This window comes from Pteropus alecto, unplaced genomic scaffold (assembly GCF_000325575.1).
Source record: "Pteropus alecto unplaced genomic scaffold, ASM32557v1 scaffold13, whole genome shotgun sequence".
Classification (NCBI taxonomy): Eukaryota; Metazoa; Chordata; class Mammalia; order Chiroptera; family Pteropodidae; genus Pteropus; species Pteropus alecto.
This window is the reverse complement of record NW_006434373.1, coordinates 3,782,139-3,800,827: the sequence shown is the minus strand read 5'-3', so window position 1 is coordinate 3,800,827 and position 18,689 is coordinate 3,782,139. Positions and strand designations below refer to the sequence as shown.

Here is an 18,689-nt window from a genome sequence, read left to right as displayed (position 1 = left end):
CATTAAATAATGAGCTTTCTTTGATTCTTATGAATATAGTATGAGTGACTTCTATTTCTGCATAGACTTATTTAAATCATGGTGCTTATTGCCATGACAACCCAAACTACACAATTTAGCAAAATATCTGAGACAAAAACCTGCTTTCTAAATAATTCTCCTTCTGCTTCATTTTCTTACCAAAACACCCATATGTATAATGATTTCCTAAAGAGCTAAGAATCTTTTCTCTGTAATTGTACATTTGTTTTCCATTATTTTGTGAGATTCCTTTTTTTTCAGATGAAAGGATTCAGAGGAATAAACAATATTAGAGATTTACCAAAGCATCATGTATATTATAATACTCACAAATAATTTAAAATGACCACATAATTAATATAAAATAATGGTTAAAAATTTACTACCCTTATCATGAAAATGATCATACACTCTGGACACAGTAATGATTAAATTTAAATATTGATCATGATAATATGATAAATTATTTCAAGAATAGTGCAGCTTATTGAACTAATATATGCTTTTCCCTTAAGTCCATGTTTTTTAGGAGATGGGAGAAAAAAAGAATTGTCAGATCTATGAGAATATGGCATTTTTAGTATCAAACAGTAGTTGTTTCTCCTTTTTGATCATGATGGTTATGTGATTTGCAAATAGTATTTGAGAGCCAAATAAATTCAACAAAATGTGTAAGAAATTCAGTGATTTATAGGCTAATAAAAACCTTCTAGCATTCTACTTCTCTAGTTCTTTTTTGAGCCAAGAGTGCAGAGGCATAAGCTTGTATATTTTATACAAAGCATAAAATTCATTGCATTGCTAGCCATGCCCGCTTTCTCTTGTTTCATTTCTAACCGGGGAAATGCATTTGGCCTCTATTCAACCCCCTGATAACCTGTCCTGCTCAATAGAGTTAACCAAATCTGTATTTATTATGCTCTTCTGTGCCTGTCATTTGAGTATAGTGCAGTTCTGCCAGAATAAATAATGCTGCAGTGCCTTTCAGAAATGAGAGCAGAATGTCCCATTCTGGCTCTTGGTGACCCTGCCTCTCCCTGAAGAAAACACCAGGAAGGAAATGTCAGTACCACAATTTAATACTGTTTGCCTATTTTCTAATGTAATTTTCTAATTGAGGAAGATGTTCTTTTTTAACTAAAGGACATTTTTAGTTTTTGTTAGCTCCATGTCAACTTTTAACTTTTCTCTCTTCACATATTGTGATTTTAAAAATGCATTTCCAAGCCTTGCTTCTTTATGTATGCAGACGTGATAAGTGATGAAGGTGCAATTATTGTGGTTTTCATTTATTGGATATTACCTAGAAGCGAGTAAGGCTTTCAGTTGGAAATCATTATAATTAATATTGACATTAACTATGAGATAGGTTATTATTGTCTTCTTTTTTCAAATAAAGAAACCAGAATTCAGAGAGGTTAAGTAAGTGACTCAAGTCACACAGCCACAAAGTGATGGACTTGACATATGAACCCCACTATGTCAGACTTAAAACCTGAGTTTTGTTCCAAAAATGCTTCCCACATTGAAGACTATCAGAAGAGTAATTTTAAAATATCATAGTTTTAAAACTAATTTTTTTAAATTAACCTTTTGAAATATAGATAATTTCTTTATTTCCAATGAAATTATTATTTACATTTAGATATTTACATATGGAACAGTCAAGGCTGTTCTCTGTTCTTTGTATCTAGGCCTCTAGCATCCTGCAGAGTACTATGCAAAACTAGTTGTTCAGTGTATATTCATTGAAAAGGTGAATCAACTAATAAATGCATTAGTTAAAAGCCACTCTCAAAAGAAACAGCATTGCTAGATTGCAAAAATGTTCCCAATTGTTTTATTCTCCTCTGCATCTAGGCGGCCCTATACAATATAACTTTGACATGTTTCTTCTCAAGAGGTGGCCCTGTGACTTGCTCTAGCCAAGAAAACACAGCAAAAATGATGCGCCAATTCCGAGCCCTTGCACAAATCTGCTTTCTCAGATCCCTGTCATTGCCATGTGAGCAGGTCCGGGCTTGTCTGCGGAAAATGAGAGACACTCTGTTAGCCAGCCAGTAGCCAGCCAACTCCATGGTGTTTGGGTGAGGTCATCCTAGAACGGCCGACCCCCAGCCACACCACCCTAGCTGACAAAAGGACTTGCGAATCATAATAAATACTTATTGTTTTCAGTCACTGAGTTTTGAGGTGATTGGATCTCCAGCAGCATCTTACCTACTACATATCACTAATTTAAGTTTCATAGTTCCTACTTTGAACCATATATTGTAAGTATGTACATTTGAAAGTGATAGTTAGAAAGACAGCTCTCCGTTATAAAGGTGATTTGAGAGAGGCCGAGATATTACTCCCTTCTCAGCATTTTCAAACGTTCTGCTCCATTATCTTCTGGGCAATAAACTCCCAAACTTTTGGGTAACGAATTATAGTGGGGAGTCTTCACTATACTTTTTAATCGACAGAGAGGAATAGTGAGGAACTATCTAGAGGCTTGTTCATTTTGCAAAGCAGTTATTTTGAGTCCTCCGTCACCTCCCATTGCCGACAATTGACCCAACTGCCTATTACCATTCCTATTGTAGTGATCAACATCAAGAAAAGGTAAAATAGGATTAATCAACTCAAACAAGTTATCACCACCAGAAAGAGCTAGTTGTTCTAAGAATTCTCTTAAATATCAGCTGAGTCAAATGACCTGTTCTTAAGGTTTAGCCCCAGCTCCAAATGTCTTTACCACACTTTGTCACAGAAACACTCCCTTTGCAAATCCAGCCTTACAACTTTATACCATTATGGGTGAACTCTGAATTGGTCCTCCCCACCCCAAATTATACTAAAATGTGTCATATTCAATAGATCCGTCAATCTTAGTACAACTGGTAGTACCACTATTAGTAGGTGAATTTTAAAGGCTGCAGATTAAATCACACCTGTAAATCCTCATAACCATGACCTAGGTTAGCTCACCACTTTCAGTGTCTCTACCCTAAAAGTCCAAGCTCCGGAGAAGGACGAGATTCCACTGAGAGTCTAGACTTCTGCCTGTGATGCGATCACCACTCGCAAGTATTTGCCATGGCTTGTGAAAGCATTTGCCATGGCTTTCTTTGCAGAGTACTGTGTGCCTGCTAGCACTTGTCTGCCTGTCCACACAGGGCATTCACACATAGGGGAACTCCCTTTCCATAATTAGCAATCCTACCTCTCTGAAGATTACAGAAACTTGTAGATGAAATGCTTTGATGGCATCCCGAGAACTCCTATCCAGACTACTTGGATTACCCACCCCTGCTGAGATCCTGCTTTTACTCTGCCTTCCAAACCAGACCCATTTAATCCAGTTTCACGCCTTTTGAGTTTCTCTACATTTTATCCTGAGAATTCTTTAACTCACCTTGGCCATATACCCTAACTCACCATCTGCCCTGTAATCCACAGGCTTGTTGTTGAACATGAACTACAAATATACTTTCGGAGTTCACTCTCTTTTTAGTCCTGTTCTCTATTTGCTGTGTGTGGATTCTTTCAAGGCCCAGATCACCTAAGCACACTAGGTCATCCCATTCCAGCTACTGAATCCTGCTACTGTGCTTTATCTTATCCTCTACCAACTGACACAGACCAAAAGAAGAGGAGAGGTATCTTCTTGATACAAGATGAACTAAACATTTCTTTGAAAAGACAAATAAGCTGCAAAATCCCTGCATCTTCGTGTAGGCATTTATTTCGACAGTTACCGATTTACAAAAGTTAAATGCAATGATGCAGGACCCCAATTTAGCAGCATATAGATAGAGCACTGCATGTTATCGTACGGCATAGAGAATAATATAGTTGGTCACTGACTTTGCGACAAGAAGGATAAACCACAAGTAACTTACAGATGAGTTATTTTATGTTGTTTTGTTTTGCTTTTCTGAGAAGCTTTCGGGCATGGTATGCTTCTTTGGTTGATGTGTGTTCTGAAGGAAACCCACCACTCCACCACTACCGACATACATGAAAAACAGGGAGCCTCCCTCTCCTGTCTCTCTGGCTCAGTTATCCAGATAAATGGTTGAACATAAGAACTTCTTTTTATATTTGGTGGTGGGACTAAAGTCACTGATCTGAAGGCATTCTCAAGAAATGCAACTCTGCTTTCAAAGAGCAGTAGGTGGTTGCCAAAAGAGTCAGCAGACATAGGAGGAGGATAGATATAAATCTCCAACGTAAATGAAAACAGTAATGAGATAAACACCACTGTAATTATATTCAACTGCTTGAAGAATGTATTTCTCTCTCTTTCTTGACCTCTGGGCCACTCTAACATCTTGTTTTTAATTGTCTTCTCTACTAATGTCTTTATATTAATAAATGGGACTTGAACCTCTGATAGCAGCCAGGTCAATGGTAAGAAGGATCACTATTCTAACATCATGTTAGTGTCAACAGTTCCAAAGTAAATATATATTTGAGTGCTTCTGATGTAACAAATATTCAACCAATAATCTCTTCATCCTTCTGATTCTAGTGAGCATACACATTTTTTTACTGTTTTATTGAGGTAACATAGCCCAGAAGTGAACATATTCTGTATACAGTTCAGTGGATTTTACATACGCACCGTGACCATCTAACTTCCCCGCAGAGTGAGATGTAGAATCTGTCCGGCACCCTAGAAGGCTTTCTTCATGCACTGTTTCTATGTCTGGCTTCTTTTGCTCAATGCTATGTATGTGAGACTCATTTACAATGTTGAGTGCAACAGTAGTTCATTCTTATTCTATTCCTTTGTGAAAACATGTATGAATGTACCACTAGTTATTTATTCTACTGTTGATGGACACTTGGGTTGTCTCTAGTTTTTGACTATGTAAATAAAGTAGCCATGAATATTCTCATGCATGTCTTTTAGTGGACACATGCACTCACTTTAGTGGATCCATGCCCAGGAGTGGGATTCCTGGGTTATTCAATAGGCATGTACTTTAGCTTTAGTGGATGAAATCAAACTGTGTTCCAGATTTCAAATTTAAGCTACCACCAGCAATATATGAGGGTTCCAGTTAATCCATATCCAATACACACAATTTGGTGTCTGGTTCTTTTCATTGTCATAATTGTTTATTCATATTTGTATCCTTTATAACCATCTCTTTTAATAACTATAGAATACTTGGTGGAGCAGTGATGTTCTAATTTACTTAAATAACCTGCTGTTCTGAAATGAGAGTTGTTTTATACTAGGAATGTAAGAGTTCATATCAACTAAATGTCATTTATGGTTTTAAAAAGTAAATTGTATGGTAAGTTGATTGCTGTTTCTAAAGATGTTTTTTGGTAACAAAGCATACATGTATAACACTGTTATGAGTGCAACTTATACTGAATAAGAGCATATGTTTATTAAAAGTACTAAGTAGTAATACTTTTCAACTGTGAGTTGTAGCTTTCACTGATAAGAAGGGTTAAATGATCTTTTATTCTTTGTACTCTTCTTACTCCTATGGAGAGTTCTTTTCCTGGTTTCTCTGCTGCAGGTCAGAATTAGACTTGTTTATAGGACCAGCAATTGGAAGTGGCTTTATGCAGTACTCTGTAGGGCTTACAGGCACAGGGTCTAGAATTAGACAGCCTGGGCTCAAATCCTGGATCCCTGTAATGCTAATGCATACCCTGGACAACTTAAAGCTTCACCATCCTGTCTCAGTATTTTCCTCTGTGAAATGGGGGTGGTTATTGTCCTTATCTCACAAAGTAGTTACTGCTAAATGAGGTAAGGCATCGTAAATGCTCATAATAGTGCTTAGTACACGGTAGTTCTAGTTTTCATACTCATCCCAGGAGTTTCTTGTATATCCAGGCTTATTAACTGATTTTTTTCCAAACATATTTCCAGTAGGTGGGAAGTGCAAAGGACTGCATTTAGGAACTAAGTTGCTATGCACAATATCACAAAGGCTAGAAGGAGGTAGATGGCTGCTTTGGTAACCATTGTCCTTACCCATCATCCAGCTTCTAGCTCAACTTGTCGGCCACTGCAAAATTTTCCTTAATTCATGACATGTTTTCAAAAAATGATAAGCCTCAAGTACTTTCTTCAGTCAAAGAATAAAAGGGAGGAACTGCTCAAAGTATACAAGTCACATCTCTCCATCTCAAGTTCCTCTCATAGACTAGAGAAAGCGCTGGAAGATTCAGATAAGCTATTGAAATAGGCATAATTAGCCTTCACAATGAATGCACCTTGCCAATTAAAAACAAAATTTATTTTAACTAAATTCTTCAGCAGCTGGGTAGTACCATAGCATAGCTCAACGTCTTCAAGGACTTTGCACCATTAACCTCTGTGTAAGTCCATCTTATCCCCAGGGCAGTGTGTCTGGACAGCCAGATTACTCAAATCTGGAATGCTTTTATATTTCATTCTTACCCCATCTGGGGTTCTACCGGTCAATGATCAGCTGAATAGCTGATTCATCTCTGGCTCAATCGAGGGTTTTATGCCAAATAGGATTCAGCTGTTTCCTAAACTGACTATAGACTTAGGTAACTCTCTTTGCCTCAGAATGACTGAGGACAAAACCTCACTTGTGCATGCCACCAGACCTCTCTGCCCAAATAAAATTAGTTCATCGATATTCTAAGGTAGACATTCTCTTTATTCTGAACTTTTCCCCTTCCCATATTCATACGCAGAAAACAAAATAAAAAACAGACAGATGCTTCGGCACTTAATATTTTGTCTGATATAAAACGTGTTGTATTTTACTAATACAGTAATGCAAGTTAGATAGTTTTGTTAACCATCAGGAAAGGCCTCAGGAGAATTCTAAGGCAGAATTTGAACTAAAATAGACCATCTCATTAATATGTTAATTTTTCTTATAGGATTGAATCCAGGTTGATCAGATGACCTTTGTCTGCTCCTCCTGGATAGAAATTGATGTTAAGTTAAATGCCTGTGTAATATGAGTCAAGATATCAATAAGAGAAATGACAGTAATGCTGACTGCTACATAGTATGGGCACTTTGCTGGCTGCAAATTCTTTAACCCTCCTGCCAAGGTTGCCATTGCAAAAACAGACACATATTTCATTCAATCATAAATGATGAAATAGATTTTGGAAAAAAATGAACACATTATGTCTGTCAGCAGTTGTAAAGTAATCCTTAAAACTCATTAAACCTGCATTTAATTGTTCTCCTGACTTTTTTTTTTTTTTTTTTGCTTACCATTTTTTTTTAAATAACATTTTAATTTTGTAAGTAAATGTAATTTGGAATCCAGTATCTATGGAATGTGAAAAGAATAATTTAAAAGGAGTGTCCTTTAATCCAAGTTATGCTATTTTAAATTACTAATTAATAATTTACTTCTCCGAATCTGGACTAGAATCTTTTAACATATTTTGCTCATTTACGTACCTGGGTAGCCTCAGCATCCTTCTTCTGCTTGTCAACACAAAGTCGCCCTCCTTATGAGAAGGAGAAAAACGTAGATAGTGACATCATGTCACTGGTAGCTCTTGCCCTTTTTCCTACTTCTTATCAACGTTATGTACTATAAACATAGGACTACTGCTGCTAACGCTAGCTGGAAATCAGACAAGGAAATCAGACATGAGATCCTGATAGAAGTTGGCAGGAAGCATACATATTTACAGCAAGTACATCACTTTCAGGAAGTGCCCCTGCTCTTTCTCTCCTGACTCCTGGGGTCCCTATTGCACCTCCCATCCCTGGACAACCAGACACCTTTCTCCACTTTATCTGCTGGGCTATACTTTTCTTTCTTTGCTCGGAAGAGTATTGCTGTCCTTTCCTTCATTAACTCAGAAAATATCCAACATGTATTTAATCATATATCTTTTAAATAAAGGTTTATAATAAAGAATATTATAATACTCAGTATAGAACATCTTAAAAACTAAGAAGTCAACTCTAGGTCTACCATTCAAGACATCTACAGTTCACTTTTTTTGTGTGTGTGCCATGGATACATTTTTTAATGTGCTTGAAATTATGCTATAAGTTACGATTAATATACAAAAGTTATAAATTCTGTTCCTGCTTTAGCTTCTAGCTTATTGTTGTTCAAAAATATTTACCATGCTTTCATAGTGTCTTTATAAACGTGGATATTTATTAATTATAAAAATAATATTGTTTTACTAGAAGAACCTTTGAAAATTCAGAACGAGAAAAAGAAGTAAACAAAACCATCTCTATTTCCTCTTCTCAGGCCGATTGTACTTCTTTCTAGGTCTTCTGGATATATAACAGGTTATTCTTTATACAGAACTTATATGCTGCTTTCTATTAACTTGACAGTTTCACTAAATTAATTTGTCATAGAATGTATGCCTTTCAATTAATTGTGTCTTTAGTGTGGGGTATTTATAATTTCTTTATGTTTTTGCTACTGGAAGGAATTAAGATAACAATAAAAACTTTGTTCATAAGTTTTTAATTTCATTTCTAATAATTGTCTTAGTATAGGTTCTTATATATGGAAGTACTGGTTCAAATGAAATGAACATTTTAAAGATTTATGTCACATTAACTAAATTGTTTTTCAAGTCTCTACCAATTGAAACTCCCAAAAAACGTTTAGGAGACTAGCTTTTTCATCCTAATTTTTTAAATTTTTATTTTTATTTTTTGCAATTTTATGAGATTGACATTTTTCATATGCCTATTAGCCATTTATATTTATTCTATTAGACAACTACTTTTTTTTAAAAAAAAAGCAACTTCCAGTGATCGGAGATACATTGTATAGTAACTATTACCCCGCTATTTATATCACTTCTAATTTTAACTACAGTCTAGATGGACACATATTACTTGTTATCTTAGTTTCACAGATGATGAAACTGCAGCTCAGAAAGTTTTCCCAAAGATAGCCAACTAAAAAGTGTTTGAACTAGGATTCCTATGCAAGACAAAACAATTTCAAAACCTGACAAGCTTGTCACTAAGCTTCTACAATAGAAACACAGACCAGCAAAATAGAAGGGGTGTGCCCTCCTGGTGTCCAGCATTCCAGATTCATCTGGGGGCTGTTTTTGCAAGAAGCAACCTCACACACACTCCCTTGTACGGCCTCCATATTCCCCACAGAATCTGGGTTGTCAGGGCTGCTGTCACCAACCAGATTTCCTTCCTCCTTTCCTCGCTCACCATGAGGGTTCTAACATCTGTGATTTAACCATCCAAGACTGTAGCAAACTCCGAGTGATAGTTTACATCCAAAAAAAAAGTACTTAGATTGATTTCTTTCCATTTTGCAACCAAGTTTCAAGTTCTTCATTCTTCATAATTCCTCTAGGAAGATCATAATATAATTTTTAGAGTGGCTCAGTTTGTTCTATCAAAGAACATTGCATATGGCTTAATTGTGATTTACCTTGTACTTATGTGTAGTGAAGAAATTGCTTGATCCCTGCTTGTGCAGACTAAGATTCAGATATTAGTTGGTGAGAGCCACTTAACAATGGGCACAAATTGCTTCTGAGAAAGCAAGTCTAATCAAAGGAGAAAGACACAGTGACTATTTCAGAAACAAATATTAAACCACCCATGTAATGTTACATTTTAAACTTAGAAATCAATGTAGTTTTGGTAATATATCTGTGTTTGAGTCAAAGCATTAAAAGAACACTTTCCCCCCCTAATTTTCAGAGTGTTCACCAGACTCTAAGATAATTATTTATGTGCTTGTACTTCACGTTGGTAGGGATATGCTAACTGGTTGGATTTCTCTGACTAGAAGTAGCGCAGGCAGGTAGTCATGTAAGAGCTTTAACTATGCCTAGTCACCGTTTAATTGTTTCATTTCAGCACCCAGACACTGGATATTGGGATATTGGATATCTTTGGTTTTGAAGAATTTCAAAAAAATGAATTTGAACAAGTAAGTGGGATTGTTTTTTGGGGGAAATTTTATAAACTTTTTTTTTTTCACAATAAGTTAGCTCTTTTTAATTCAATAGAGACTATTACATAATTACTTGCATAATTACAGAATTAAAATAAGTACTTTGCCATTCTGTTTTAAAATTAATGCCCCCTGCTTTGTTGACATATTCATCATTTTTATGTGGTTTTGTAAACAACTGGCATAATCTTCTTTTTTTTTTTTTAATAAACAGAGACACTTGTCTTGAAAGACAATGCTAGATGAAGAGCTGAGTTGTGCTTATGCTATTTCAACTAGGTCAGAGAGACAGACGGAGGGCATCTGCATTTAAAATCAGGGCAAAAATCTTCAGAAACCTTGGCCAAAAATCAGAATGGAAATGCTCTCTTATGCTAAATGCTACTATTTGTAGATTCATCTTTACATGACATGCATACATATGACTACGGGAAACTCATAAAAATAGATTAAAGAAGCATTGATTATTTTTAATTCATTTGCAATTTAGGGCACTTTGAAAAGCACTAAATTCTTTATGTATCTAATAGTACTAGATGAATCGTTTAATCAAATTATTTAATCAAATCGAATCAAGGCATACCTAAAAATTAAGTGTTAAAGAAGAGAGCAGAAGTAGAATGTGCCTTACCAAGCAGAGAAAGAAAAATAAACCCACAAAAAAGGTATAGGTGGAAAGGCAGAAAGTCAAGGTGCACTACATTTTTGAAGAATTACAACTCCACACCTGTTAATAATTACATAACTTGTTCAGCTATATTTTAAGTAGATGATGTAGTGATTTAGGGCACTGGATAAAGAATTAAATAGAATTAGTTTGAAACCTAGTTCTGTGACTTTTACTAGCAGAACTCTCTTGGCCAGGATGAAGAGTTTATAATTAGTTTTGATTTTCTTATCTGTAAAATCAGGACTATAATAGACTTACAGCCTTGTACCATTAAATGGGATTACTATTACAGAGGTTCTGGTATTGTTTTCTAGTTCACTAAAATGGTGGGTAGCCACTGTTATAAATTGGAACACTTAAAAAACTTTTAAAATATAGCTATTTTTTTAAGCAATACGGCATCCTGTGAGTACATCCCAAATCATGCTGACTCACCTAATCCAGGGTGAATCATCATGAGTCATGTTTTTACAGAACTTTACAAGAAGTCTCGTATGAAATAAGACCAAAGAGACTATACATAGATAATTTTCTCTTCTATACTTTTGTATACATGGAATAATGGAAAAAGGAGGACTTTGTGGTTTTAGTTATTTATTGCTTATTATAAGAAAAATAGTGATGAATATGAAGAACTCAGTTAAAAGAGTGAACTCAGTTAAAATAGTGATGAACATGAAGAACTGTTAAAAGAACTCAGTTAAAAGAGTTAAAAAAAATGTGTAACAGTATATGCAGTCTGCAGGCTGTCTCTTGTGATGTATTTCTCAAAACAAATGTTTGAATGGTATCTGGCAGCCATATTGATTCCTTACATTTTTGCCTTAGAAAACATATACACTTCTATGTCTGTAATGAGACTCCCTGGTTTCTCCATCACTTGGTAAGTAACATGTAAAAATCACAGATGGAAAGGGGTCAAGGCCTTTACCAGAGACCATGCTCTCCATGCTCTGCCTCACACCTCAACACAATTATCTATCAAGTCTGTCTTGACAATTGATCAGTACTAACATTTATATTATTTTCTCATTAAAGCTGTTTTTTATGTTACTACAATTATGTGTATCCCTTATCATTTTTCCTTTCTGCTAAATATTTTAATGATATGTTTTGGAATATACTCACGGTCTAAGATTTTTATGTAACAAGGAATAGCATTTTTTCAAATCTTAAGAATGAGTCTATTAAAAATCAAAAACTAGTTTTAGACATTTATGGGTAAAATCTAAGACCAGTTCTTAGACAAATTATTTAAAAATAAATGTTTTTATGTTTTTTAAATTTATTTTTTTAAATTAGTTTCAAGTATACAGTGCATTGGTTAGACATCTATATAGCTCATAAAACGATCCCCCCAATTGCTCCCTCCCTCCCCTACTTTTTATTTTTTAAAAATATATATCTTTTTCTTAGCAGACTTTCTTAGCTATTGTGCACAACAGTAACTAAGAGCCATTTAGAAGAATAAAATTATTTTCTTTGTAATGAAGCTGATTTTACAGTGGCTTTAGCATATTCATAAATGTGCATAGGGACTTTTTAAAGGCCATTGATTTGAATAATACGTTCTAGATTCTTGAGTTGTTAGTAGAATGCAAACTTTTTCATTTTTTATTCCATCGGAAACTTTCAAAGAAATGTTTAAGAAACCAATATTTTATTCAGAATCAAACCCAGAAGAATATTAGTGCCTTTATAAGTATTTATTTTATTCTGTTTGAGCTTTTTGACCCATCTATCACCTATTCATTAGAATGTGAACTCCTACAGGGTTGAAATTTTGTTTGGTGCATCATTTTTATATAATACAAACTTAACAAAAGTGATTTCAATTGAAATTTCAAGAATAAACTTGTAAGAAATAATCTTCATAGCGTATTTCCTAGTGGTTCTCTTTGCTGAGGAATAAATATATGTATTTATTAATAATCGTTTCTCATAAGAAGCTTGACAAATGTTTAGAAAAGGGACAAATTAGAGGAACTATCATGAAGCACTCCAAAACATCAGCATCTCCAACCTTTGTACTCTGATTTAGCTCTAGAAGATTAAATGGATGCTTGTGATTCTTTAGATGAGAATTTGTTTCAGCTCATAGGAAATGCAAATTCCATTTTCTTTGACTATTAATAAATCATTTCTATTCAGAGCTATTTCATATAATAACAAATACTATACTTATAGTAAAAATATTATACACACAAAAAAAATTCAGCAGTAGTTTGATGATTCAATGGAGAGTGGCATACTAAATAATTTGAGACTGTAGTACATATCGTGAGGCTCTAAATCTACTACCTTGGCTAATTAAATAATTATTTTCAACTCATCCTATGTTATATAGTACCTAAACTTCATAAACTCCCTTTTATTATGTGAAGTTGATCTCCAGCACTGTAAAATATCTTCTAAATCATTGAAAGGAAAGCTTTTCAGTTGACTCTCCAGCATTACAGTCAGTGAGTTCCAAGTTTATAATGCTTGATAATTAGAAAGATAACAAACAAGACAAGGGTATCTTCTTACACACTGAAATGCCAATGATGCTAGAAAAGAGAAAGTAATTTATGGCAGAAGGTGAAAAGAAGATACTTCCAGAGATGATGATATATTTAGAAACTGAAAAGAATGAATGAAAACATTACTACAATGACAGATAAGGTAGCACATAATCAGAATGTAAAACCAATGACTTTTATATATTTTTAAAATACCTTTTAATAAGACAGAATGGAAAAGAAGACAATATTGTCAAAAATAAATAAATAGCCTGAGCGAGGAAATCAGTAAATTGCTCCTGAAAGTCACATGATTATACTTAAATGGAAAGACAGATTTCATTTTTAGACAGAAAGACTTAATATTATAAAAATGCTGATTCTAATGTGTAAATATAATTTGTAAATATAACTTGATGCAGTTCCACTACAAATAAATGAAGTATGGATGACAAAATCAGAGCAACTCAATTTTGCAGCTCCTAATAAATTATGGTAGGCAATGAGTGTCAATCACTGCTTAGGTTATGAGAAGAGTGACAACATACACAAGATGCTTATCAAATGTTCTTGCCAAGAAAGAAAGGAGAGGAAGGAAGAAAGGAAGGAAAGGAGAAAGAGAGGGAAGGAGGAAGAAAAGTTAAGCACATGAATATAATGAAGTTGCTTGAACTAACTACTAATTAATAGGAACTAAGGACAGAGGAACATGCTAAAATAAGCCATGCAGGATCCAGAATGTGGAAATCTGTATAGGACAAATGACCTGATTTCTTCAATATGTAAAATGCAAGGGTAAAATGTGAAAGAGGGAGGGTGACCTGTAGATTGAAAGAGATATAAAAGATACATAAATCAGTTAAATATTTGGACACTATGTGGATCCTAATTTCTTTAACTAAGTATAAAAATTATGAGTTAATTATGTAATGTGAAATTTGGATTCCGGTGAAATTAAGAAATTTTGTTGATGGAAATTATGTGTGATGAAAATACTGTGAATGTATTTTTTAAGTCTTTATATCTTAGAGAATTATACCAAGGTATTTGCCAATTAATGATACAACATCTGATAATTGCTTCAAATGAGTTTAGTTTTGAGGGTAATAGGGAAATGGATAAAGCAGAATTGGCCATAAGTTGAAGTTGGTTGATGGCAGATGGAGGTTCATTATATTATTCTCTTCACTGTTGAATATATTTAAAATTTTCCATAATATACTATTTCAAATAACTGACTTTTCTGAAACAAAGGCATAGGAAAGGAAGACTACAATAGGAAATTCAAAGAAAGCAAAATAAATTATAGAATCTTAAAGATGAAACAGATGAAAGAGATACTGTCTCACCAAACCCTGCACCTACCATTTTATAGATAATGAGCCAAAATTGGGAATAATTGATTTGTTGGAGAATGAACATATAGTAATCTCATAAGCCCTAAGGAATTCTTTGAAAATGTAAGTTGGAGATTCACAGTATGCTTGGCACAGTAAAGGCCCAGAGAAGTCCTGCAGAGAAGCTCATTAGTTTAGCTGTATGTTTCTCCAATAGGTTTCAGCTTTATTGTTTTTCAGACAATAGTAATTGACACCTCACACTATTAGTATTTTGCTGAACATATTTGAGAAATACTGAATATCCGAAATCTAATGTAATACTGCTCTCTCACATATATATGTGATATATATATATATGTATGCATATATATGTGTGTATAAATACAAATTAATGAGCAAATCAGTTAATAGATTGTGTATGCTCTGTTCCATCATCTCAGTGTGTTCAACCATATTAGAATCACCTGGAAATCTTTTGAAATATATCAATGCCCGGGCTCCACTCCGATTTAATTGGTTTGGGGTCAGGCCCAGACATCGGCCTTTTTTAAAAAGCCCCCAGTTAATTCCAAGGTGCAGTCAGATTGCAAATCACTGTCTAACGCCTGGGGCTCTGCCTTTAACTGGCGTCAGCTTTAATTAATCTCTTACTTTAATTCTGTGATGTATATGTCATGCTCTATTATATTTTTGCTTCAGATATATTTCACTGAGTAATAAAGGGAGAACAGTTGGTGAAAATTTACTCAAGAAATTAAGTTTGTCATTAATACAAATGATAGGCCATCTGGATAAGCAATAATGTTCTGTTACTAAAAAATGTTTTCAAAGGGTGTGTAATTTTTATTATTAAACCGGTTAGCAACAGCACTTTATGTACAAAGCATGTATTTTAATCAGAGAAGAGTATGTGCTAATTAAGCAGTACTTAATAATTGTTCATTATCATCTATGAATACTTACCTTTCACCCACATTCAAGTCTACTCTGAGTAATACCTGAAAATTTAATGAAACCCAAACATGATTCTAATGGATGGAGTTGAAAAGTAAAAGTAATGATGGTTTTGCTTTGAAGTCAATGATATTCTGAATTATTGATACAGATTTATGCTTCTAGATACATAAACTAATTTGCCTATGAAACTCTTTCACTGTATCGTTCTCTGTATTTAACACACACCGACATGTGCACACACAACACAGTTCAGTGAAAATAAATCAAGAATAAACAGGTTCTTCCCATCTATTGGCCACCATTTGGATAGTGGGATACATTTTTCCACTTTTCAACTTGGTATCTGACAAAGGATGATATGTTTGTGTTAGTCCCCAAGCTACGTTTACTGATAGTTTTAAAGTTTATGTTACAGCCCTTCTTTTATGTTTTAACTTTGGGTCAAACAGTGAGTACTTTCAACAATTTAATATAGGGAAAAGCAAACCGTTTTGGTAAAAAAATTTAATGTATACATTACTGCGAAATGAGTTTGAAAAACATTCTATTTTGAACTGCGTATGCTCCCAGTGATCCCCTTTACCACCCAGCATCGCCCTCCTTTGTCAGAATTACAAATACATCTTCCCTTTCAGAAAGCACCACTGTAATTAAAGCTACGAGTCAAAAATCACTCCACGGGCTACTCAGTTTTACACAGCAAGCTGGAATTTTCCCTATGGGATTTTAATAAATTACTTTTTTTCCACTCTAGAATACAAAGAACATGACATACAATAAAAGGCTCATATATATTGTGAGGATCACCTCATATCACAAAGTACCATCCGATGCTGCAGCTTAAAAATGTGGGCTCAGTAGAGAAGCCTTATGTTTTAGGAATCACTTTGATGGGGAGAGTAACAGCTTGAGATGCTCTATCCACAAGCACAGGCCAAAGCCCTTGTCTGTTAGGCAAAGGTGGGTAGACTGCATTAGACCTTCCCAGAGGAAAAAAAAAAGAAAGAAAAAAAAAAAGAATATTGATACTCTGACCCCTTCCAGATCTTTCTAATTTATTGTGGCTTTGTTCACATTTCATACTTGTTATCACCATTTTGACTAAAACAGTGGATCAATTCTGTAAAGCCAAAATTCAGTTCAGTAAAATATTAGTATAAAAGCATTAAAATATTTTTTTATTATAAAAATGCTCAAATCAGTCAAAACACTACACTGGGTATATATACAGAGATGCTGAATTATAAGACAGTCAAGAGCAAGAAGATTTAGTCAGATTGTCATCAAAAGTAATTTTTGTAGCTACAGAGCTAGGTCTCTTGAATGCAAAATGGTTAAGAGAATTATACACAGTATGTTTGAGACTTCCACATCTAAGTATTTTCAATGAGAGAATCTCAAAATTAGAGGAAAAATAAGTGTCATATAATTTGGATATTTCTTGTACAATAGAGAATCAGCCACTGATATTCTTATTTTGGAATCCTTTATCAGACTTTCTTTTATTGTTTCATATAGTAATAGACATCACACTATTTTTCATGACTTTGACACTTATTTCTGGAGCTGTTTCCTAAAATATCTTATATTTAGGTACACCTTCCATAACCACTTTTAAATCAAACTGCTGAGATATAGAATCTATTTGTGTTGTCTTAATAATTCAATGTACTTTTTAATATCAAGAGTATAAAAAATTATAGTATATATCATATAATCAAAATAGTCTTCCCCAATGGTTTCATTTCATAATGGAGTCATTCATTTTCTGTAAATATTTTACCCCACATTTAACAATCTTTATTAATCTTTAGTAACAAAATTACTTTATCATTAAAGGAGTTTAACACATTAATTGGGGGAAAGAAAACCTCAAAATATTATTTTTTAAGCAAAGTGAACAAATTTTTTAAATTTCCACTTTTTTCTCTTAATACTGCTCAAAACTTTGTTTTTCATTTTTGATTAAAATGAAAGTGACAATTAAATGTTTTTCTTTCACAATGGGGATACTACTGTGCACAGACGGTACACGGTTTTATAGAAAATGATTTGTCTTTCTAGAATCATTCTTGGAGATAAACACAGTTATTGATCTATTGATATCACTTAATTCTGATGGAACAATATAAGGAGATGAATTTGCTAGACTGTATCAGTCATGAGGAAGTAAATATTTTTCATATGATGGACATAAATATTTTCATATTAAATACTGAATTTCATCCCTCCCTTTGCCAGCTATAATGTGCAGAATTTATTGGTCTATATTCATAATCAATTGTTTTTGCCTTAATAACCAAGTATATAAAGTTACATGCAATATATGGTATATTCTCAACTTAAGTGACTATAGTTTTAATATTTTTATATTCAGGGAACTGATCAGTGGAAGTACACGTTTAAGGAAAATTTAACTTTAAATATAAAGAACTTCCAGGTTTGTGTATATATCATGAGATCTAGTTGTCGAGGGGCAGAAAGGAAAAGAGCTAGTTAACTACTGGCCAAATCAGATAGAAGGAAGAAAATCAAAGTAATTCCAGGTATCATGAATGGAGGGGTGGGAGGAAAGTGATGATGCAAAGAGTAATTCTAAGTTTAAGCAAATTCTCGCAATTTTTTTTAGATTTTAAAATAACCTCCAAGACAGCAGAAATGTTTCATGGTTTGTATTTTATTTTTAATTTAGATCTTATTTTGTAGTAGAATGCAATGGGGAGGCTTATATAGTCTATTGACATCACTCTTGAATTTACAAAAACCATTTTTTATTGTGAAGCAGAGATGCAAGAAAAATATTGGCAACAAGGGCAATAGTCCTGGACCATCATTTTCTGACCTGGTGCTTAGAATTATTTTTGTTATTCTTTGGGTGTCAATATATACTATTTAGGTCTTATTTTTCATATGGTTATTATTTAAATATTTTATTTGGTATATTCCTACTATATCAATTATTATCCACCTATCATATTAATAATGAAATATTGATGTACATTCATCATTGAAATAACATGACAAGGTTAGGTCATAAGAGCTTCCAATTTTCAGTTGTCCATCTCCTGCCAAGGGAGCCCTCTGCCTGCAGTCCTGCCATTCTCCAATAACCCTGTTTCTGAAGACACTTGAGCTTTCTATACCTACCAACAAAATTCTGGTGCTGGCAAGAACAGAACTTAACAGCAAACCATCCCAGTTTCAGGACAAAGTCTATCTCTTTTCTGACCGTTGTCCTGCACTCCAATGTGTTTATTTTTTTCCTTGA

The 18,689-nt window shown here is 34.0% G+C and overlaps 1 protein-coding gene across 5 annotated transcripts in view; it reads left to right on the top strand.

Annotated features, from left to right (window-relative positions):
• MYO16 (myosin XVI) overlaps positions 1-18,689 on the top strand; it is a 516,601-nt gene that overhangs the window by 329,865 nt on the left and 168,047 nt on the right. For all 5 annotated transcript variants that reach the window (XM_006909366.3, XM_015587388.2, XM_025045004.1 and 2 more), the window contains one exon: positions 9,857-9,929. In XM_006909366.3, the coding sequence (XP_006909428.1) occupies positions 9,857-9,929 (73 nt within the window). The remainder of the gene's footprint in view (positions 1-9,856; positions 9,930-18,689) is intronic.